The sequence below is a fragment of the Gekko japonicus genome, unplaced genomic scaffold (assembly GCF_001447785.1).
Source record: "Gekko japonicus isolate JY-2015 unplaced genomic scaffold, Gekko_japonicus_V1.1 scaffold352, whole genome shotgun sequence".
In the NCBI taxonomy this organism is placed as follows: domain Eukaryota; kingdom Metazoa; phylum Chordata; class Lepidosauria; order Squamata; family Gekkonidae; genus Gekko; species Gekko japonicus.
The window spans coordinates 33,841-58,919 of NW_015170899.1; the positions used below are offsets into that span (position 1 = coordinate 33,841).

The 25,079-nt window shown below is 47.5% G+C and overlaps 1 protein-coding gene across 1 annotated transcript in view; it reads right to left on the minus strand.

Moving 5' to 3' along the window:
* Positions 1-19,843: 19,843 nt before the first annotated feature.
* GPC6 (glypican 6) overlaps positions 19,844-25,079 on the minus strand; it is an 854,380-nt gene continuing 849,144 nt past the window's right edge. Inside the window, exons 8-9 of the mRNA XM_015418597.1 lie at positions 22,403-22,578; positions 19,844-20,184 (exon numbers count right to left, since the gene is read on the minus strand). Of these exons, the coding sequence (XP_015274083.1) occupies positions 19,982-20,184; positions 22,403-22,578 (379 nt within the window). The 3' untranslated portion in view covers positions 19,844-19,981. The remainder of the gene's footprint in view (positions 20,185-22,402; positions 22,579-25,079) is intronic.

Genomic DNA, 25,079 nt, shown 5'->3' on the forward strand with positions numbered 1-25,079 from the left:
TTACCTGGTTCATCATCTTGTTTCTGACAGAGGTCAAACAACCATCTCTGGGACATACTATGAAGTCAATAGTCTTTCCCAGTATATGACTTGTATAGTGGCTCTGAACCCGAATGTTCCATTTAGCCAGCCACTAGCAATTGATAGACTTCATCCTTCATGAATTTAACTAAAGCTGTCTAAACCAGTGGCCCTCACCATATTTTCACCCACACGAACACACATGAAGCTGCCTGATACTGAATCAGACCCATGGCCCATCTAAGTCAGTATTGTCTACTCAGACTGGCAGCAGCTCTCCCGGATCTCAGGCTTGGGGGTCTTTCATGTCACCTACTGCCAGATCCTTTTCACTAGAAATGACAGGGGATTGAACCTGGGACCTTCTGCATGCCAAGCAGATGCTTTACCACTGATGGCCCCTCCCAAAGAACATATGAATTTTGCCAATGGACCAAATAGCCTCTCCCGCCAGATTGTTTCAGGTTGGAAAAACATAGAATCATAGAGTTGGAAGCTGGCCCGTAGGCAACATGGGGCCCACGGGGCCTGGCCCCCTAGTGTTTCTTCTGGGCCCCCTCACCCCTGGGCTGCCCCCAAAGTGCTCCAACTTACCACCTGCACTGTACTTCCATTTAATTAGCGGGTGGGACCCCCGAGGCCCCCTCCCCAAAAAATCCCTAGCTATGGGGCTGGTTGGAAGGGACCTCCAGGGTCCAACGCCCTGCACAATGCAGGAAATTCACGAATACCTCCCCCCACACCCCCAGCGACCCCTGTTCCATTGCCCAGAAAATGGACACCCCCCAAAAAACTTTCCAGGATCCCTGGCCAAACTGGCCTCGAGAAAATTTGCTTCCGGTCCCCAAAGTGGTGATCAGCATTTCCCTGGGTGTGTAAGAAAGAGCCACCAGAACTAAGCACTGAGGCTGCCCTTCCTGCCCTCCCTCTCATGATCTGCCAAAGTTCACAGAAGCAGCATTGCTGTCAGATGGCCATCCAGCCTCTGTTTGAAAACCTCCAAAGAAGGAGAGCCCACCACCTCCCGAGGAAGCCTGTTCCACTGAGGAACTGCTCTGTCAGGAAGTTCTTCCTAATGTTTAGCCGAAAACCCTTCTGATTTAATTCCAACCCTTTGGTTCTGGTCTGACCTTCTGGGGCGACAGAAAACAACTCTGCACCATCCTCTAGATGACAGCCCTTCAAGTACTTGAAGATGGTTATCAGGAGGGGTGAGGCAGAAACTCTTACTCCACGTCTGCCATAGTCCCAGTCCTAGTTGGGCAACTACCTGCACGGGATAGAGAACTTGCAGTTCACATCTAACTGTTATGCCGTTAGATCTCCCCAGACCCAACCTGTGTACTTTGTAATGTGTGAATCAGTTTCTTCCCTCTCTCTCTTTCCCAAAAGTAATGGGTGCTGTTGGAACTGGAATTCCTCAAGTAGTTGTTCAGTTGTGCAGTTCTAGATCCTGGGGAGGGTACTTTACATATTACCATTTTGTATACATAGGACTACAGTGAGAATCCACTTGGGGAAATTTGCTTCCGTAAGCAGACTCTCATCGGCAGAATAAGGTTACTTAACTTTCTCTTTCCAAACTAACTTGCTTATTATATATGTTGATGCGTGTTTTGAAATGTGCTTTGATTCTTAATGAAACTGCCCTTAATTAATACACGTTGAGCAACTGCAGAGTCGAACATAATCTATCTTCACCCTAATGGCTTATTACTCTGTCTCACCAAGGAAATTTGGTTATTCCGCTTACAAATTATCACTATGTGCAATCATTTCTCTAATGGGGTAGAGATGTTACAGCAATAAATTTTTTTGCAAATGACGCTTTTTTTTTGTACAACCCTCCCTCTTTCATTAAGTAAAACTGACCATCCCAAAGTAACAAAAGGGGGGGGGAATTAGCAGGAGTGGAAGTGTGTTTGGTATAAAAGGGCAGGATACCCTCTGCTGGCCTGATGCAAAACTACATGGAGATGTTGGAAATCATCTTTTCTTACCTGTTGTCTCTGCTTAATAGCAATGAATCAAGGTAGATCTGGACTCCGAATATAGTACATTTCAAAACCAACCAGTCTGTAGAGGAGAGACTTTCTCAGGTTGATGGAGGAGCCCAGTTCAAGGAAGGAAGCTCGTGGGACAGGTCTCACTTGGAAATAAACTCCAGTGAACGCAGCAGGACTTGTTTCTTAGTCAATATACTTAAGGTTGGGCTGTGAGTCTGATTAAAACCAATGGAGCCAATAAGTCCCAACAATACTTTCAACCACCTCTAAGATGATGACAAACTTTAGCTCAGTTCCGTCTCCAAACCATTTTTGCAAAATGTGACACAAGTAACTCAGGGCTATTTTGGGGCAGGAACGCACAGGAACGGAGTTCCGGCTGGCTCCCAAGTTGGCCACGCCCAGCAGAAACTCATTAGCATAATAGGCCACACCCAACAGCAGAAACTCATTAGGATTGGCTACATTAGGGGTGTGTGGCCTAACATGCAAAGGAGTTCCTGCTACAAAAAGAGGCTGTGGGTTTGGACAACAAACAAGGTAAACAGAATAAGAAGCAAAAGGTGGGTGTGGCTGGATGACCACACTTCTGGTAACATGGGGGTGCGGCCTAATGTGCTAATGAGCTGTGCTGTCAGGGGTGTGGCCTAATAGGCGAATGAGTTTCTGCTGTTGGGTGTGGCCTATTATGCTAATGAGTTCCTGCTGGGCTTTTTCTACACAAAGAGCCCTGGACACAACAGAACGTGTTGTCAGACGGGACCGGCCACTCACAGACCCACAAGAGAACATAACATTCTGAGGCCCTCCCCCAGCGCACATCCAATACAAGGAGAAAGTACCAAGTCACTGAGGGTTGCAAGACATTACTGGCTCTAGGTTGCCGGCTCTAGGTTGGGAAATACCTGGAACTTTTCCGGGGTAGAGCTTGAGAGGGGCGGGGTTTGGGGAGGGGAAGAACTTCAATGGGATATAAAGCCACAGAGTCCACTTTCAAAAGCGGCCATTTTCTCCAGGGGAACTGATCCCCGTCACCTGGAGATCAGTTGTCATCCCAGGAGATCTCCAGCCCGCCACCTGGAAGTTGGCAACTCTAACTGGCTCTGCCATTGAGATGAAAACTGGTTGAGGTTTGGCGACGATGGGAGCATTGGCCCTTTAGCCTACCACGGCACCAAGCAAAGGCCGAAGCCTTCCTTCGGCCTAAGGAAACTTCCTCCAACGGGAACAGTAATTCTTGTGCCGGTGTAAAAGTGACGCTACGAGATATTCTGTTTCTGGGCTCAGTTTAAAGAGCCTTCCAACAATATGGTGATGCCTAGTGTTAGGGTTGCCAGCTGCGGGTTGGGAGATATCTGGAGATTTGGAGGTAGAGCCTGAGGAAGGCAGAGTTTGGAGAGAGAAATCTCCTCAGCCGGGATGTGATGCCATAATGTCTACCCTGCAAAGCAGCCATTTTCTCCAGGGAAACTGATCTCTCTAGTCTGGGAATGAATTGCAATTCCAGGAGATCTCCAGGTCCCACCTGGAGGCTGGCAACCCTACTCTTTATGAATTTATAGCCTTTACGACCACCACCAAAGGCTGTTTACCTCACTGGGCCTTAAGTAAGTCCAGTCCCCATAAGGCCTTATGCCCACAGATGGTTTTTCTCCTGCCTCTTTCTGGTAGGCGAAAAAGAGGGGTTCCTGCTGAGATTATTGTCGGACTGATCCTCAGGTGGTGGTCTATCAATCTTGCTTCCTTCATTTCCATCTCTATAACTGCTGGCCCACCCGCAATTGTACAAAGATTCAAAGTCAGACAGTCTATCAAGGTCAGGGTTGTCTCTCCGAGGTCTCAGGCTGAGGTCTTTTGCCTACCTCCCGATCCTTTAAACTGCAGATGTTAGGGATTGAACCCAGGACTTTCTGTATGCAAAACAGATTATCTGCCACTAAACCATGGCCCCTTTGTCACCGACAGCTACCAATTCATCCACTGTTGTTTGTCTCATGGCCAGCTTTTTAATCCATGGATGTAAGGTCAATTATGCATGGGACAGAGCAGGTCGAGAAAGAAGTACTTTTCTTCCTTTCTCACAATACAAGAACTCGTGGGCACTCCATGAAATTGCTGAGTGGTCGGGTGAGAACAGATAGCAGGAAGTACTTCCTCACCCAAAGAGTGATTAACACATGGAATTCACTGCTACAGGAGGTGGTGGTGGCTACAAGCATGGACGGCTTCAAGAGGGAACTGGATAAACATATGGAGCAGAGGTCCATCAGTGGCTATTAGCCACAAGGTATAGATAGGAACTCGCAGGCTGGGGCAGGTGATGCTCTGTACTCTTGGTGCTGGGGGGGGGCAACAGTGGGAAGAAGAAGAAGAGATTGGATTTATACCCCGCCCTTCACTTGGAGTCTCAGAGCGGCTTACAAACTCCTTTCCCTTCCCCTCCCCACAACAGACACCCTGTGAGGTAGGTGGGGCTGAGAGAGCTCTGACACAAACTGCTCTTTCAAAAACAGCTGTGCCATAGCTTGTGACTGACCCAAGGTCACATCAGCAGGTGCAAGTGGAGGAGTGGGGAATCAAACCCGGTTCTCCCAGATTAGAGTCCGCACACTTAACCACTACACCAAACCACTACACCAAACTGGGAGGGCTTCTAGCGTCCTGGCCCCACTGATGGACCTCCTGATGCCACCTGGTATTTCTGGCCACTGTGTGACTGAGTGTTGGACTAGATGGGCCATTGGCCTGATCCAACATTGGCTTCTCTTATGTTCTCTATGTTCTCTCACACACACGTCCCTGAAATATTCCTTTTGATCAAATTTAACAGACTGGATTCTTCTATACGTAGCCTCTTGCCTCCAACTAGTTTTTAAGAATGTGAAGGATTTATATGATTTCTCTGACCAGAGACATAGCTCCCACGGGTTCTAAACAGAGGCCAGATCTCTGAAATTCTTTCTTCCTCTTCCACCCCCCCCCACCCCTGGAAAAAAGCATGTGATTGATGATGCCTAAACGGATCTTGGCAAAATGCCTGGTGCCCAGCACAGTCACCTGCTTTAGCTTCCGTTCCCATGGGAAACATGCACCAATAGGTTTAAATGGTATGCAGACTGGAAGGTCTGTGGTTCAGCAGTTCGAGACCCGGAGTGAGCTCCCGTCTCTGGCCCCAGCTCCTGCCAACCTAGCAGCTTGGAAGCAAGAAATTGCAAGTAGATAAATAGGTACTGCTTTGGTCGGAAGGTAACAGCGTTCTGTGCGCCTCGGCGTCTAGTCATGCTGGCCACAGGACTATGGAAACGTCTTCAGACAGCGCTGGCTCTTCGGCTTGGAAACGGAGCTGAGCACCGCATCCCTCGAGTCGGATTCGACTGGCTTTCGAGCAAGGGAAACCTTTACCTTTACCTTTAGTATGGGTGGTGGTGATGTAACAGAGAAGGAGTGCTTCATATCTGAAGCTGCAGTGCTATAAAAACTGGAGACTGAGAAATTGAGGGAGGAGACGTGGAACAAGGGTTTGGGTTGTCTGAACTCAACCAATATGAAACTGGCATCGTTTTAATATGCAGCTGCCTGCTTTTGGCACAGGGTGATTGTATGTGTGGCATCAGACCCCCTTTTTTTCAAACCAAAAGATCTTACGAATGTGGCAACTTTTTTATCCTTCATAGTCCTCTTGTAATCTTATGTTCTAATAGCCAAGTCCGTCACATCTTTGGATACTTAAATCTGAAGACGGATCTTTCTACAAACCTGAAAAAGGCCCCAGGTTTGCAGAAAAATGTGAAGTCTAACCCCCCCACACACACGGGGGAGTTCAAAAAAGCCGACAATGGTAAAAGGACACTCTGTAGCTTTAAGCAACAGATTTCCTCAGTGGCTGTTGCTAGGCAACCACAGTATTCCAGGCTTGAGTCTGTCAGTAAAGGCAGAGGGAGGGGGCAGAACCCTTCCCAGGCCTATTTTGGTCTTTGAGGGAGGACTCATTGAGGCCAGGCCTGACTAGGGTTGCCAGCTCCATGGAAGTTTCTGGAGAATTTGTGGTGAAGTCTTTTGGAGGGCAGGGTTTGGGGAGGAGAGAGGCCTTAGCTCAATATAATGCTATAGAGTCCACCCTTCAAAGCAGTTATTTTCTCCAAGAGGACTGATCTCTGTCATCTGAAGAGCAGTTGTAATTCTGGGTGATCTCCAGCCTTTACCTAGAGATTGGCAACCCTAGGCCTGGCAGCAACCTCTGGGTGACTTGATACCACCCAACTTGCATGTCTGAACTAGACCTGGCTACCTGCCACTGTTCAACAGCAGTCACCCTATGAAAGCCAGTGTGGTGTAGCAGTTAAGAGCTTCAGAGTAGGGTCCGGGAGACTCAGGTTCGAATCCCCATCTGGCTGTGGAAGCTCACTGGGTGACTTTGGACCAGTCACCTACTTTCAGCCTAACCGACGTCATAAGGTTATTTTGCTGATTAAAAAAATAGAGAAAAATAATCTGAGCTGCTTTGGTCCCCACTGTGCAGAAAAGTGGGGGTATCAATGTAAGTAAATAAATGAATAATAAATATAGCTGAAAATGGGAGGCAGATAAAAGGTAGGTTGGTGAATGGCTGAGAAAGGGGAAGGCAAGGAAAGGGGAGACTTGTCGAAGGCTTTCACGGCCGGAGTTCATTAGCTGTTGTAGATTTTCCGGGCTGTATGGCTGTGGTCTTGTCATTGTAGGACCTGACGTTTCGCCAGTAGCTGTGACTGGCATCCTCAGAGCTATAACATGTTCACAGCCTGGGGAACTCCTACAAGATAATGACTCAGCCCTACCCCACCTTCCTGAGTAGATATAAATTACCTGCCTACCATTTTTCTTCTCACCTTGACAGAGGGAGTCCTCCGTCTTTCTGTGTTATACCTCTGAGGATGCCAGTCACAGCTACTGGCGAAACGTCAGGTCCTACAATGCCAAGACCATGGCCACACAACCCAGAAAATCTACAACAGCTAAAGGGGAGAGTGTACGGGGGTCACCAGGGGGAAGGGGTGGAGCAGAGGATACAAAGGAAAGTGAGGCACCATCCCACAAATCCTTGAGGGGCCGGCACCACACAATTGGGCCACAGTTTTCCAAGGTAAAGGGTGCAGATAAAGGTAGGTTGCCTGTTGGGTGGGAAGGAAATGGGGTTTGCAACTTGAGGCAATTCCTGAAGATTTGGAAGGTGGAGACTGGGGAGTGTGGGGTTTCTGGGGGGGGGAGGGACCTCAGAGGGGTACAATGCCACAGACCCCACCCTCCAAAGCAGCTAGTTTTTTGGGGGGACTGATTTCTGCAGTTAGGAGATCCGATGTGATTCCAGGAGACCTCCAGGCCTCACCTGGAGGTTGGCAACCCTGGAGTGAGAGAAAGAAGCAGGCGAAAGGGGAGAGGCTACGGGGGCTTTCAGGAAAGGAAAAGAGGAAATAGTGGGGGAAGAGGAAATTAGATGCCTCCTTCAAGTCCTTGCGGGTTCTCACTTGTTTAATATTTTCAGTGATTTGCAACACTTGGTTTAACCTCCCTGTATTCCCCCACCAAGGGATGCTGCTGTACGCAGATTAACAAATTAGATTATGAATTCAAAGAGAGCTCAGTTTTTAATTGCATTGAAACTTAATTGCAACTTCATCAGCATCTTCTAATTCACACACACACACACACACACACACAGAGTTTGATATTTAAGGTTAGCAGCAGCATTTGGCAACCCGGAAACATTCGCTGGGAAATGAACCCCATTGAGTTCAGTGGAATTTGCCTCCAACCTCGATACTAACCTGCTGCTACTCCAGAATAAAAGGCTACAAAGGAAAGAGATGTGAATTGGCACCATTTAAGGGAGGTGAAAGCAATCTGTCCTTTGTGTTTCAGTCACTATTGCCTTGATTCAGCTACGTGTGTATGAACACATGCATCTGTCTTGTACCACCAGACCCCGCCCCCCCGGTGCTCTCTGACCTCAGTATCATCTCTCCTGACTGGCGACAGCTCTCCAAGGTCTCAGGATGAGACAGCAAACCTGCAAGCTGAGGATTTTGAAATGAAAGTAACATAAGAACATAAGAGATGCCAATGTTGGATCAGGCCAAAGGCCCATCCAGTCCAACACTCTGTATCACGCAGTGGCCAGAAATACCAGGTGCCATCAGGAGGTCCACCAGTGGGGCCAGGACATTAGAAGCCCTCCCACTGTTGACCCCCCCAAGCACCAAGAAGACAGAGCATCACTTGCCCCAGAGTCCCTATCTATACCTTGTGGCTAATAGCCACTGCTGGACCTCTGCTGGACCTGGGACCACCTGCATGCCAAACACATGATCTGCCACCGAGCCATGACCGCTTTCCTAGCAGGGCTGTATTATCATCTCCAGAGTCTGGATAGGGGGGGCTAACGGCTGGTCTAAGGCCAAAGGCAGTCCCACCTAAAGACTCCCAACACAGAGAGGTGCCAGCATAGGCTTAGCTGTCATTACAAACCCTTTCAAACTGGGGCTATTAGTAGAAGAACAGATTGGATTTATACCTCGCCCTTCACTACCCGAAGGACTCTCAGAGCGGCTTACAATCTTCCTTTCCCTTCCCCGCCCCACAACAGACACCCTGTGAGGTAGGTGGGGCTGAGAGAGCTCTCTAGAGAACTGCTCCTGAGAGAACAGCTCTGAGAGAACTTGTTAACTGACCCAAGGTCACACCAGCAGCTGCATGTGGAGGAGTGGGGAATCAAACCTGGTTCTCCCAGATTAGAGTCCGCGCTCCTAATCACTACACCAAACTGGCTGTCCAGTTTGTGGATGAAGAAAGATTCAAAGTGCCGACTGCCTGGATTACGGCTCACAGATAAGCCGCGACGCCAGTTCTCAGGGAACAGAACAGGAAAGCCTTTCCACCCAGGCTGGCCTTCAGTCAGGCTCAGAGGGATGCCCCAATGTGGGTCCCAATTCTGAGGCCCTTGGGCAGACCCCCTGCCAAGTAAGACTGCAAAGCAATCGCCTGGGCCATTAAAAAGAAATTAGCCCTGCCTGCTGAGATAGGCACCAACAACCTTAACTATAGTTTTTTTTACCAGCCGGCTCCTCCTGAAGCAGAGTGACGCATAAGGAAAGATTTATCATAAAGGGCCTCCTCCGGCTCCAACAGGTATCATTAGATTCCCACAACACCATTTGCCCTCGACAACATAATCATTATAACGATGTAACTCAGAGAAGGAAGTGCCCAATGATATCGAAAGGGGGGGGGAAATCTAGTTTATTATTTTTGCCGTCAAGTCACAACCGACATGGCAACCCTGTAGGGATTCCAAGGCAAGAGAGGTTCAGAGGTGGTTTGCCATGGCCTGCCTCTGTGTAGCGAGCGGCCCTGGACTTCGTTGGTGGGTCTCCCATCCAAGTACTTAACAGGGCTGACCTTGCTTCGCTTCTGAGAGCTGACCAGATCAGTTTAGGCTGGGCTGCCGTCTCCCCAACGGGGGCAGGGGTCCTCCCACTTTTGGGCCCCCCAGTCTGCTTCAGGCAGCCCTGCCCCTGAAGAGCCCCATCATGCCTGACATGCCCGGCATAATGATGTCACCCAGAGATGACATCATCTCACCGAGCACACCACGTGGGGGGCGCTCTAGCATTTGGCTAAAAACTCTATGTTGACCATGCCTGGCATGATGACATCAGTTCCTGGTGACATCATCGTGGTGTGCGCACACCTGAAGATCCAGGAACCCAGGCTGGAGCCCCCCACTGACAGCCAGGTAAGACCTGGCAACCCCACATCCAGGTCAGGGCATCTAGTTTATTTTTGTTGTTGTTCAGTCGCCCAGTCGAGTCCGACTCTCCGCGACCCCATGGACCAGATCATGTCAGGCCTTCCTGTCTTCCGCCGTCCTCTGAAGTTTGCTCAATTTCATGTTCGTTGCATCTATGACACTGCCTAACCATCTCATCCTTTGCCATCCCCGTCTTCTTTGACCTTCAACCTTTCCCAGCATCAGGGTCTTCTCCAGTGAGTGCTCCCTTCTAGTTTATGACATGGTTCTTTTAAAGGACTTTGCTCCCAGGCCTACTTCACATTCCATTTGGAATGAGACTGCTGTGTCCCAGGGTTTAGGAATGAATATGCAAACCTTGCAAATGTTCACGTTCATGGTGGCTCATAGCCTACAAGAAAACAAACAAAAAAACCCTGTTCACCTGGCCATACATACCTTTATTGGTCCAACCTCATGATGGTCTGAAAGGAAGGTGGTGTCAATTTGTTCACACTGAAGCCTTGGCATTAGAAGAAATACAACTTAAGAATTTCCCAAATGCATACAACACTAAATTCTGGATCTATGTTCTTCTGCCTAGTAACCAGGGGAGATCTGTAAACCTCTGAGCTATGGATTTACTTTCTATATGGTGTGCTCACGAGCACTGCCTTTCTTTCATTTCCATGTCTGTGGAGAAAATTGCACATCCTTTCCTTTTTTTTACTAGTTGGAAATGTCTTCAGACTTTATTTGTTTACAGATAAGGGTACATAAAGAGAACATAGGAGGGCTGTAGGTATATGGATAACCAAGAGGGAGTTTTCTGTTACTATCACACATCCCTGCGAATTTTCACCACCACCCTCTATTTCTTCTAACACCATAGCAATGATTTCTTAGGCTGGCATTAAAGCTCTGTACAGATGTTATTTTTTTTTTAGAAGAAACAAGAACCCCTCTCCCCCATTATCAGTACTCGATCACTAGTCTTGGTACAGAATTGCTAGTTTGATGACTTTATGAATGGAATTGAGGACGAGGCTCAATCCGATGGCAGAAACTAGCCCACTCCATTTTCCTAATTCTACCACCTTCCCCTAATACCTTACTAGGCCAGCTAGTGATCAACTTCTTGGTCTAGTGATTTCCATACCTAAGGGAAACATACCTTTTTATTATTAAAAGGGGTGGTTGAAGAAGAAGAAGAAGAGATTGGATTTGTACCCTGCCCTTCACTACCTGAAGGAGTCTCAGAGTGGCTTACAATCTCCTTTCCCTTCCTCTCCCCACAACAGGACACCCTGTGAGGTAGGTGGGGCTGAGAGAGCTCTCTTGAGAACTGTCCTTGAGAGAACAGCTCTGAAAGAACTTATGACTGATCCAGGGTCACACCAGCAGCTGCATGTGGAGGAGTGGAGAATCAAACCTGGTTCTCCCAGATTAGAGACTGTGCTCCTAACTACTATACCAAACTGGTGTACATGAGGATATCATAAATATGGAAATGTGTGTGAATTTTTCTTCTTAAAAGTGATTAAAATCTGTAGTTCAGTGTATTCCTAGCCAATTTCCAGCTGGGTTGAATGGCCACCAAAAATATGGGACGCCAGGTGAACCAGAGGTTACAGAGGGAGGCACAAAACACATGTTCAAGACAATTCTATTAAATTAGTTCCTGTTATATCGAAAAATATCCTCTGTATATAGACAGATGTTGATAACATGCAGATATTGCCTGCTTGCCCAGGTCCATTACACTAATGAATATTAACCCCAGAGAAAGCTCTCCTCTTGGAGCAAAAAGGGTCTCCCCAGATCTCCCAGGGCACAGATCTCCCTGGGGATGAAGCTGGTAGAACTCAGGAGGTTCCAGCAGAGGCTGAGATGATGTGGGCTAATGCAGATTGCCAGTCAGAATATTCAGAAGTAACCAAGGGCCCTCTGACTGGCTAAAGAGATTTGCTTAAAACAGTGGATTAATTGTAAAACTCCACCCAGGAGTTTCATGGTTATCTTGTCAGACACAATCATGCCTTTGTAAACTCCCATTTGGATGTGACCTGAAAGATGTTCCAGGCAAGGGTTAATTCTCACATTCATTAGTGGTGGATCACCCCATCTTTTTCACACTGGGCATTTATTATTCTTAACCGTATCCTGCTTTCCCAGTAGTTTCCCATCCAGCCACTGATCACCCCGCGTTTCCTTGGCTTTCACTGTTGTGATAGGATCAGGTGGTCCAAGGCCATGTGAACGTGTCCTTTCCAAAGTTGCCGTGCTAAAATTATGAAAATCGGGCCTCAGCATGTGATTTAATGCTGAGCTATCAAAATGTGTGCATGTTTATATCCCACGTTCTGCTGCTAGGCAGCAGAAGCTATTAAACATCGTCGCTAGATCACCTGGTTTCTAGACGCGATGATAATGCAGCAGCTGAGGAAATATAGCTGGGCTGAACAGGTGCATCCATTGGCGGTGCCAAGCTGTCAAGTTGCACCTGCCTTATGGTGACCCCTGTAGGGTTTCCAAGGCCAGGAATGTTCAGAGCTGGTTTGCCGTTGCCTGCCTCTGCAGAGCAAACCTGGACTTCCTTGCCGGCCTTCCATCCAAATACTGACCTAGGGCCAACTCTGCTTAGTTTCCAAGATCTGACAAGGTTGGGCTAGCCTGGGCCATCCACGTCAGGGCATGCATCCATTCTGAAGGTAAATTTCAGCAAAAGACTTGAGAAGCATTCACTGTACGGTTGCAGTAAAGTTGGTTCAGGCAACTCCCTATGTACGATTGCCAAGAAAATTACACATTCACCTCATTATGATTCTCCATTAATAAAATGGGCTATGATCTTCTGTAAGATTTCAGATCTGCCTGTTCCCAACCATTGCAGACTTGTCTGTAAGACTTTACTGGGAATGCCGACTCAAGCTTTGATCACTGTATCTTCCCACCACTAGAAGAGAAAAAAAAAATATCGACTTACACCACAGAGAGCATTCGGTACTTTCCGGTAGGCAAATAGTTATGATAAGCAAAGGAGGTGTAAAGAGAGGCACTTCAAATGATATAGAAACTTGCATTTAGAAGCACCAGGTTTTTCAACTTTTATTTCCTAACTCCGAAAATTCAACACGCTCTGTAGATTTAATAGCTCCTTCACATTCCAAGACAATGTGAGGGGTGAAAAAAGAGACATTTCAAGCTGTAGGGAATATTTGAGAGTTATACGCACGTCTCGTACACAGTGATCGCTGCGGAGAAATAAACAGAGTAACAAGAGCAGACAAATTCATCCCTGATACAACTTTCATGTTAATCTATGGACTATGATCACAGCAGTGGTAAATGGAGACGTGTTTCCTTTCCATTCGTAGGATCATCAGTCAGTGGCTGTCTCACAATGCAGAGGCAGCATCCTTCACACTATGAAGCACCCGCCTTCTCCCCCAGGGGTGCCATGAGACTCCTCTGTCTCAGAATCAACATTTCCGTCTGAAGAAACTCGGGATGCTGATGTGGCCCACCATTAATCACCATCTGTTCTCTTGAGACACCAATATATGACTTCATCTGTTCGCTTGTAGAGAGCTCCCTGCTCCTTTATAAAATGGTGCTGAGTGAAGGTCAATATGGGATGCTAAAGGACTGTTGGGAAGGGCGGTCCGCGATGGTCTCTTCCTTTGAGAGCTTCACACTTACTTCCCTCACTTCAGTGAACTTGCTAATCTCCCAGCGTGGGACTGCACGGAAGCCACGATGATGAAAACAGTGTTGCCATCACCCGTAACAGTGGTTCATTGAGTAGGCTTCTGTGCAGGCACACATCTCTCCCCTCCTGCCCCGCTGTGAATTCTCTGGAACCTTCGTTTCTTGGTGTCTCTGGAGGTGGCATGATGAAGAGAACTGAGGGAGTAGCACCACCCCTCCTGGTCATGTGATCGTTTTGGCGGGAATGCACCAGAGGGAGGAGGGGGCGCTTCTAGACTACCAAAAAGCTTTGGAAATCGTTTCCGTGACTGGCCAGCACACACACAGAGGGAAGACTGTATCATGAAATTCACAAACTAGAATTATTCAGCAGCTTCGAGACTATTTTATTTAGGGCTGGAGTTTTCTCTTCATTGAGGGTAACTTTGCCTTTGAAGACACTTTCAGAGGGGAGCTGTGTTGGTCGGCGGTAGAACAGCCACACGTGAGTCTAGGAGCACCTTAGAGACCAGCAGAAGAGTCAAAGCTTCCTTTTGATAAAGGGACAGCCCAAAATTCCTGTTGGCCTCTAAGGGGTTACTGGACTTGTATCTAGCTGAGTACATGGCTGGATCACCACCTTCATTCATCCATATGTGAACCAATTTGTTTTTCAGTGGAGTGGCATAACAGCCGTTTTCACTTGTCTGGATCTCACTCTAATGAATGCATGCAGAACATGGGTCAAGCCAATGAGATGGTGCCTTCCCATGCCAGTGGTGCCAATACCCAGGGGAGTGGCGAAGTTGATACGGCAAATAACTGCATCAGCCCCCCAGCCTGCCTACAGACACTGCTGGAGCAGCCATGCAGAAGTAGTCTGGTAATCAGACCTTAAGGCTGGTCATCAGATTTTAGCACTCTGGTAACCAGACCTTAAGGCTGGATTTGAACACAATGCCGGTGAGAAAGAAGAATGTGAGTAATGTGCATGACCTTTATACTGGGCTGTTAGAGCTGCAATCCTGTGATGCATGCAACGTTAGCATGCCAACACAATGCCTCTGTGGGCAAGAGTGTGCTAAGGATATGCATGCAGTGCCCGAGGACCCAATGTAAGCACAACGCAGCATCTCATTAACATGGGATCATAACTGTAGACAATTTTTGTAGCCGTAAGCAGCGGGCTGTGTTCTGGGAGGAATTACGAACTGTGGAAATGGCTTTCACATGTGTTAAGGAGCACGGGCTTAATTAAGCAGAGAAGACACCTGTCCTGTTTAAGCAATATCTATCAAACGAAATTGTCCCATGGCCCCAATGTAGATGCAGTCCATCGAAAGGGGGGGGGAATTAGTGGAGATTGATCTTAGACACTCTATCCCGGACATGCTTTATCAGCAGAAAGTCATCTTAGAAGGAGAAAGCTCATGTGCCAGGCAGCCTTTACAACTGGTCTTCGTTATAGGCCAGGATGAATTATGACAGGACATGGTTCTAAACGATATTATCTTAAGAGGCCCCATACCAACAACCCCCCCCCCAAACTTTCTTATTCTCACAGAAAGTACACTGAAAATATGACCGCCATCGGTGACACAGTTTGTCTAAGTGTGGCTGGCTGGTGGCTGGGGGGCTTAGGCTGGGCGGCTCGAACTCTTTTTTTTCTTTCTGATTTAGAGACCCTCCAACCGGAGCTCACCTCGCTTGCCCCTAAATCTGGCTCTGCTAATAGGGTTCTACCATCTCCTCTGTTGCCTTTCACTCAGACTGACGGTAGATGCAGCAGAAGTGGAATATAACGGTGTAATACTATTATTTTTAAGTGGAGCACAACTAGGCGAAAGGGATATGGGTCTGTTTTATGACCGGCTCGTTGCGTTGCCAAAGGTGAATGAAGAATCCTGGGATTCTGGAATGGGCTAAGGGATGCTGCTTTGCAACTCAGGGAGGGCAAGGGTAAGTACAAGAGCATCCCCTAGAAAGAACGGGCTCTCCACATCCAGCCATAGCATGGAGGAGCTATTGTTGGGAAGCATACCTTTAATTCCTGACAATAAAGATGGGGTCCAGAGATCAGCAGGTAGGCAGCTGTGGTGAGCGTACAATGCAGGATGGCTAATGTACAGAGTTACACTCTTCTAAGACGGTTGACTTCAGAGGACATAGAAGGTTGTGACTCCGCTTAGGACCTAAGAACATAAGAAAAGCCCTGCTGGATCAGACCAGCTGTCAATCTAGTCCAGCATCTTCTCTCACACAGTGGCCAACCAGTTCCTCTGGAGGTCCAACAACAGGGCATAGAGGCTGAGGCCTTCCCATCAGGATGGCACTATACAGAGAACTGCAGAGGTGGAGGCAAGGCTAAGAGTACTACGGAGCTAGTCTACGGGGTGGACCTAGCTATGATCAGAAGCCTCCCAAGGCCTTAGCTATTCTACACAGGACACCTTCTTAGACATCAGCATCCAGATGAAGGATTGGAGCTCTGGTCTGAGGTGAGATCTCTAGCTAGATACCTGATAACATACTGCCTGTGGGACTGGCAGGGGGTAAAAGTGGGATGACAAGAGCTAATGGAATTTTGGGGGAGGGGATGGTGTTTAATAATAATAGCAGGGATTCTCATGGGTGGAGTATAAAGGCAGCACAGTCCCTTGGCGTTCCCTTCTTTCTCTCATCATTTAAGGAAATCTCTGCAGGAGAAGGTTCCCTGGTGATACCCCACCCCACCCCGTGTCCACAGGTTCCCCGCTTTCCTCCTCCAATGCAAAGGTCTCTTAGCCTTGGTCCTAGGTCTCAACATCCATTCTCAGGTGGAAAATCTCTTGGCCCTGCATGCCACTACCGTGAGTAGGGAATGTGTGTGTTGCTTTTCATGGTGACAAGCCACAGACTAAGATGTATATATTTCTGATGGGGAAGAAATGGGAGACTGTATCAAAGGGTCAATTTCAGTGGCATCTCCATGGACAGAGGATCCGTCTTAGCATTGCCCGTGGTTATTCGTCATTACGCAAGCGCTTCCGTACGTTCTGAGTGAACTACAGAAAATGAGGTATGGCAATTGAGATGTTCAGCCACCAAAAATGTATACAGCACTTCCCGTGGAACCATTTCCCTGTAAAAACACAGTGTATAAACTCACCCTGGGCTTGGGTCAGTCAATTTTGCAAGAATATAAAGATAATAGGTGAATTAAGGAATAGGTGGATTTAATGGGGGGAATTAAGGAATTTGATGGGGAATTCGTTAAAGGGTTTACTCATTCTCCCATTTAGAAAGTTCAGCTAGGCCCAGGGGTAGAGCACTTGAAAGGTCCCTGGTTCAACCCCAACATCTCCCGTGAAAATCAACAGGCCCGTAAGCAGCCTCTGCTTAAGGCTCTGGGGTGCCTCAACTGAATGGACCACCAGATGGTTTCAATATAAGGCAGTCCATTATATCAATACCCTCTGATAGATATTCGGAATGAATGGGGTGGGAATGGGAGCTATCAAGGTCCCAGTCCAGAGGAAAGTAGCCATACTTCTCCCTTTGAAATTCATGGGATTTACGTTGGTCATGACCATTGACTACAGTTTAGCACAGGGTTACTTTCTGGATTCTGTGTTTGGATTGCAGACAAAGCAGCGTCCATGAAATGAGAGGTATACAGTCCAAAATGTATCTGTAAAATGGGTGTAACTCCGGATAGGGCTGACAAGGTTGGATTGTATAAAATTTTAAATAATAAAAAATAGAATACAATCTCTTTTTCAAAATCAAAAAACTCTACATTTCGTTTTCCGTATTTGACATAGCATATCATTATTCATGGTATATACTGTTCACTTCTTTTTTTTGCTGTAAAAGTGCTTAAGTATACTTTATACACTTGTGCTGTGAGCTTACTACTATCATTACTAAATCGATAGCTGATTATAATTAGATGAGGAAACGAGTTTTTGGGATCATGTACAATTTACACCGTCGATGTCCAAACTGCAAGGCGAGCAGTTTGCTTGGAAGTGTTTCGTTAATGTTTTCTTTACCAAGTCTAAAAGGGTTATCAAAAACTGGGTGACTCGTTCCCAACAAGCAAGCAGCCCATTTCGATTGGCTTAGGTAGTAGGGGCGTGGCTTTGGCCTGCTGGCTCCTGATCGGTCACCTGGGCTGTGACTGTGCTTCCCGTACACGTGGAGGGCAGGGGGGTGGAGGAGGAGCCGGCACACGTCAACATAAACCTCCTTTCCCTTGCCACGTTTCTCCCATGCTGAGCGCATTGCTGCAAACCCCTCCTCTTGTATCAATCCAGCGGCCTGCACTGATAGAGGTCACCAGTGACCGGACTACTCATTCACAGCAAGCTACATTCTGGGGCCTGGCACAGGGCAAGCTACTGGATGTTTGGAGAACTTGGTCTAGCTGGGAAGAGTGGTGGCACTGGCTGTGGCATGGGGGAGCAGTGCAGCACGCAGGGCTGGCTCAGCACCCAAACGACCCGACACGGGAGGTGGTGACCAGTGTGCCTCACCCTGTTACCACTTCTTGTGCCACCACCGCCACCACCTGGGGGCCCCAGGGCAGGCTGCGGAGGCACCTTTCCTCAGACCCAGACAAGATGGCCAAGCGGTTGGGGTGGCTCAATAATGTGGGCCAGTGCTGGTGGTGTGATCATACGGGAGCAGGATCAGAGTCCCGGGCTTCCAAACCATTCTTTCATACGGAGAGTGCAATCCAGATGTGTACTTGGGATAGACAGGTGCAGTTCTCTTCACTGACTTACAGGGTGATTTCCCACAAGTGCTGCTCCGCACTCACTCCTCCCTTTTGCCCCATGGTACGTGTCAATTTCACACAAGGGGCTGCGCGCCCACATTTTGCCCCGCAGCTTTGTGCGATTTCCCCCGCGTCTACTCAATCCTCAAAAAACAGGATTGAGTAGATGTGGGGAAAATCGCACAAAGCTGCAAGGCAAAATGCAGCTGCGCAGCAGCTTGTGTGAAATTGACACGTATCATCTGGTCAAAGAGAAGAGTGAGCGCGGAGCAGCGCTTGTGGGAAATTGCCCACACTGTTCCAAGTAAACGTCTCTTGCACACTCACTCAAATGCACATGCAAATAAAAGGGGGATACAGACCACCCTCTTGGAACTCTGTATGAAGCAGACAACTGAAAATGCAAAAACGGGGGGGAAAACACACCCTGTTCTTGATTTTTGCATCTGCCAGTCTCTAGAGGAAGGATTCCTTTGTCCGAGCAGCACAACAAAAGCAAAAGCTGGTTGACAAAACATTTTTTTCTTCTTACAAAGGTGTGTCAACCCTGAGCTTGTAATTAAGAAGTTAAAATCTGTGATTTATAGATATATATATATACACATATATTTATATATATAAAAATAGATGATCATACTAAGACTAAAAAAGTGAAAGAAATTCTCCATGTCAGTATTGTATATATATTTGGGTCAATGGTCTTGCAACAGAGAACCCTTCTGATACAGAAACTAACAGAGATGGAGGATGCTGTGTTTATGCAAAACTAACATACTGATCCAGTCGCTGTTCTCAGTTCCTTTAGAGAACTGCCACTTTGGTTAGGTAATGAACACAGTGGCCGAAAATTCAACTTGATGCCAAACCTGCAGCTAATAAAAACAGGTTACACCAGAAGAGATTAAATTTTTGCTATCCAAACCCTTGAGTCAAAATGTGTCTGAGAAGTGTTAAGACTTCACAGCAAACAGGTGATGATGGGCAGTCGGGTGGAGTCCCGTGCCATTTACGTATTGTGGATAAAGAAGAAACAATCAGGACAAAGATGCTGGAATTCCAATTAAAACTGGGGTAAACCATGCGAGTATCCCCAGAGGAATGATGTTGCTCTATCACTAGAAGGCCATCCTCCTGTTTTTGCTGTGTACCTACCGGCAAACCTTGTATTCACGGCCTATGGAGCGCCAAGCATACACTTAGATTTGTGTGACAAGAAGAAAACAAAGCTCAGAGATATTCCCTCAATGGTAAAGATAATGTCGGTGACCTGTCGTGTTGTACAGCAGCACCCGCAAGAGAAGGCCTCACCTTCTCCTCTCATTTTGTTTGGCCTTGGGCTTAGCCTGATTCTGAAGAACATTTATTTTCTTGGTAAAGGCGGGGGAAAAGAAACACCATACAACTTGTATCCCTCCTCTTCCCCACCCTCTTTCCTTCCTGCAGCATAAAAGCAAACGAAGTTCTGAAAAGTCTCCTGTAATAAAAATCTGAGAAAGAGATTTCTGAGAAGCGGACCTTGTCTTCGCAGCTATCTGAAGGGACACAGGAAACAGTCCAGTCTGGCACCTGGTACTCTTTGGGAAAGCACAAAGGGGAGCAGGTTTCAGTGCCGCTCTCTTCTGGTACAAAACTGTCTGAGTTTGTGGCGTGGCCCGTAGTCCAAGAGCATAAGAAAAGAAGGAAGTTGGCTGTATTGTTCTTCAATAGCTAAAAGACAGTCATCTCTGACCGGAGCCAGGATTATCTGCACTGTCTTTGCAGTAGGAGGGCCAAGCAGATGACGGACCATGTGAATGCCGGACGGCTCGATCGGCTTGCCGAAGAGTCCACTTCCCTTCTGTCCGAGTCGACGAGGGGCGCTTCTGTGGTGATGAATTCGAACTCAGTCGGACAAATGTCGTCGGTGCAACCACTCCCGCTTCCTGAGCCGCTGGTTTCTTCGCCTACAGAAGGGAGGAAGAAAACAAGCTGTTTAGTTACCGTTCTGTTCTAAGACTCCTGGATGGACCTTAGAGGTGGGGAGGTGAGGGAGAGGAAGGAGAACAGATACCCAGTGCTGACAGACATACTGGCTTGGATACAAATCAGGGTCGCACGAGTGGAAGACAACTTCTTCCCCTCTCTCTTCTCGTGGCGGCATTCTTTGTCCCCTTCAATTCTGCTTTCTACCAGCCCAAGGAACAACAAGGGGGACAAAACAGGGAGTCTGCAAGCAGGAGGTGGGAACTGGAAAAAATCACCCTCCCCTCCTCCATAGACAGAAAAGCCATTCATTACAGGGACTGTTGCATCACAGACCAAATGGAAACGTAGGATGGACTAAGGAGGGGGCATCGATTGGTGCCAGAACATGCCTTCCGTGCCATCCTAGCACCACCAGTTATTGGACCTCAGGTTGGGAAAGGACCCATACCTCAGAGAGTCACTGCTCATACGGACTGGAGTGGGTTACAGGGACTATATAACGCCAGTCTTGTTCCATCTACACTGGCTCCCTATTTATTTATTTATTTATTTATTTGATTTGATTTGATTTGATTTGCTATCCCGCCCTAACCCCTAAGGGTCTCTGGGCGGCTTACAGAGAGTGCTAATTACATTTACAGAATCTAACCTAGGGCCACAGACATACAGGGGTGGTGACTACCCTACCAGGCACCCTTTTTGCGGCGGATCTTCGCTTGTTGTCTTGTCAATTTGCTTCTGGGCCCAGCTATTGACCTCTAAAGGCCTATGTTGCTTGGAGCCAGTGGACCTTAAGAACCGTCTTCTCCCATACAAACCTGCTCATCCACTCCAGTCGTCTTCAGAGAGCCATGCTTAGGGTGCCACTACCACCAGAAGCTAGATGGGTGGCAACCAGAGAAAGGGCTTTCTTTATACCTGCCAACCTCCAGGTGGGGCCTGGAGATCCCCCCCCCCGAATTACAACTGCTCTTCAGACAACAGAGATCAGTTCCACTGTAGGCAATGGCAGATTCGGAGGGTGGGCTCCATAGCATTCCAACCAGTTGGTGTCCTTCCCCTCCCCAAACCCTGCTTTCCCCAGGGTCCACCTCAAAATCTCCAGAAATTTCCCATCCTGGAGTTGGCAGCCTTTGCCTTCTCAGTCCTGGCATCAAAATGTTGGAACTCCCTCCCCAGCGAGATCTGTCTGTCTCCCTCTGTCATTGTCTTCTGCCAGTGGTTGAGGACTTTTTTTTGTCCTGTCTGGATGGAATACCCATGGTAAACTCTTCTTGGCCCTCCTCTCTGGTTGTATTTGTTTGCATGTTTTATTGTATCAAATATTTATATATGCTTTTAAATGCTGTTTTAATGTTCTAAACCTTTTAATACTGCGAAGACCCTATTTGGGTGGAAAGATAGCATATAAATAAATGGGCAAGACTGAGCTGGGGAAATAGGTCGACTTGGTGCAGAGGAGCTTTTTATAAAATAGAATTTGAACAGCAGCTTTTCCTCCAGAGAGAGTGGTAACTCCCCCTCCCCTGTGACAAAAGTTACTTTCAGGGGTCATTTCGTAGAAAAAGAGGTGCAGGAGCGCATTTGCATAACTTATTTGCACAACTTCATTGGCATATGCCACACCCCCTGACAAAGAGCAGGCATGTTTAAAATGCCTTTCTTTCCCTTCCCCAGATAGGGAAGGGAAAGAAAGGCATTTAAATCCCCCCCACTTCCCCAAGTTTCTCCGCAAAAGCAGAGAGGCTCAGGGAAAAAAGGAGGCATGTCTGCCTGCCTGCCCTTCCCTTCCCCAGCCAACCTGACGCCTGGGCTTGTTACTCCCGGAACGCCATTCCAGGTCGTTCCCCCTCGAAATGACCCCTGGATACTTTGCAATCACCTTACTTAGGGTTGCTACCCTCCAGGTGGTGGCTGGAGATATCCTGGGATTACAACACATCCCCAGGCAAAAGAGACCACTTCACCTGGAGAAAATGGCTGCTTTGGGACTCTATGGCATTATACCCCATTGAAGTCCCTCCCTTCCTCAAGATCCACACCCAACATCTCCAGGTATTTCTCAACCTGGAACTGGCAATACCAGCCTTACTGGGAATAAAGCCATGAACATCCTAGAACACAAGTTTTATACATCTCAGAGAGCAACACTGGAGCCAAGCAAATTAAGTTTGTCCGAATAATGTAATTTCTCACTTGTGTCCTGAAAGTTCACATCATTCCCATTGTACGCATTCCTGAGTTTGTTAGTCATGACTCTCAAGGCCATGATTTGTTGCCGGATGTAGGTATCGGGCCTGGTGATGTCCACGTCGACCTCAGGATTGTTGATCTGGTTGGTGAGTCCATCATTCATAATCTCTGGTAGATATCTGTGCATCAGAACGAACAGTTAGGATACACAGTTCTTAAGACTGAGAATCTTCATCAAGGCCTAAATGTGAAAGGACACTTTTATTGTCTGGTGATCCATAACCCACAGCTTTGAATGGTCTAAAATAAAAAGGTTAACAGGCCTGCCGAGTGCCACACATAAACGGTGTGTGTCCCAAAGCCTGCCCCTGAATCATCTACAATGTCCTGGTCTTTAGTTGTAGATGTGCAAGGATTCCTTGGCAAATGAGCCACCATCAGAAGGGTTTTCTGAAAACAGTAAGTCTGAATATCATTGGTCCATGACATCTGACTACTTTCGAACTATGTGTGATTAGATGGATTTTTTTAAAAAGTACATTTGTCTGAAATTTCTATGATTACCCATACTTCAAAAACGTCATCCAGGTATTTCCAGTACTGACAGACTACAACTCTTTGTTTGATGGTTCACCCTCCCCCCAGTTGCCAATTCCTGGTAGGGGCAGATGATTCCTTCGTCTCCACCCCCCCAAAGTTTCCACTAGAAATTTTTTTGAAATGGTTGTCAGGCTGAGGGTGTCACGTCACTTTGAGGAAAAACCCAGAAGTGATGTTATGCCTCTCTAGGAATCACTGGGATCTCTGTGGTAAAAACACAAGGTCACATGGGAGGAGCCAACACTGTAGCTGCCATGAAGCTCTTCTCCCATATGTAGGGTAGTCAACCAGAGCAGGATTGGGACCTATGCTTTTTGGTCATCTTTAAGGGCTGATAATTGGATTCTGACGACTTCCACCAACTTCATATCACCTCTCATGACCCGTGTCATCTGTCTGTACAGGTGTCTCCAACATGGTGCTTCTTTCCTGTTGCCTGCCAAGTGCTTTTAAGAAAGTGGTCAGGGCCAGGTAAGCTTTTTAGCCCAGCAAGGCTTCTGGCTGGTCACTGGAGAATTGATTAGCTATGTAGATTTGTAAAAATGTTGCTTTGGCAGCAGTTGCCGCCACAGCACAAGCATCTTCACTGAGCGACTGAAGGGAGGCCACAGCAGCCATTTTGTGGCTTGATCCGCCTCCTGCAGAAGCTGTTACGTGGCAGCCATTTTGTAGCGTGCGCCCATCACACTGTCAGAATTCCAAAGGCGCCCACAGGCTCAAAAAGGTCGGGGACTACAGTATCCTGTATTTTTAAACAATTTTTAAAAATAACATGGCTGCTTTTATTTACTTTTAAAAAACTCGTTTGGAATATTTTCCCGGCAATGTTTTCTGACAATGATCAGTGACAGAGACAGACCTGCTGAGCACTTCCCACAAGGCCAAAAGGGTCAGACACTCCTATGATTGCATCTTGATCCGTCCATTAGCGTTCCATCTGCACTTACACGTTTTCTCACACCCACTCCTTCCAACCTCTTGTTCCTATGTGACCTGGTTAAATTACTTCTCTGATAATAAGGCATCACTGGCTGTCTTTCAAATACAAAAAGTAGGTCAGGAGGAGCAACCCTTCTGTACGCCGTCTGCTAATTGGTAGCCTAGGATTAACGCTGCCTGCCCTTTTCCAATTAGCGTGACGGTCTTAGGGCAAGGCGAGATGTTAACAGTCCCAAGTGAACTTGACATACTGACTTCTTCAAAAGGAAAGCCAGATCCTTCATCATAACCCCAGTTAGGCGTGCAGATCTACCACAGGCTGAAAGACAGAGCATAGGTGATCGTGCAGAGAGCCCAGTAGCTAGGGAATTCTTGAGGAGGGGGCCTCGAGGGGGGCCCGCCAGCTAATTAAATGGAAGTACAGTGCAGGTGGTAAGTTGGAGCACTTTGGGGGCAGCCCAGGAGGGAGGGGGCCCAGAAGAAACACCAGGGGGCCAGGCCCCGTGGCCCCCATGTTAGCTACGGGCCAGTAGAGAGCCCAGTAGCTCCTTAGCGACCAACAAGACTTTCAGGGTATGAGCTTTCTTTCTTTTCTTTCTTTTGGTATTTTTGCATGTGCATCTGTGTGTGTGCCCGTGCCTGGAAGTCATGGCGACCTCTGGCAACTAGCTTTCAAGAGTAGTCAAAGCCTCCTTGCCCATTTCAGCGGTAGTCAGATTCCCTGCATTGATGTTTTTTAAACTGCCCATTATGTGAAATTTTCCGCAGTTGATTTTTTCCCCTCACCAGATGCAAACCCAACGTTTCCTCCTTACCCCGCATTTTCGGAATCCCCTGTTTTAGTGAGTTCCGAAAACGCTGGGTAAAAAGGAGAAAACTTCAGGTTTGCACCTGGTGAGGAGCAATCTACTGTGGAAAATTTCACATAATGCACAGTTTTAAAAACTTCAATGCAGGGAATTTCACTGTTGTGGAAATGGTCTTTGTCAGACACCAGTGGGAATGGAGATCTGAGCCTTTTTATTTCAGTCAGAAGGTTCACAAATTCAGAACAATGGACCCCCCCCCCCAAGGCTGAATAGGGACATAGGATACTTACCTCGCTACAGATGCCAATTTTCTGCCCCTAAGCATTTCCCCT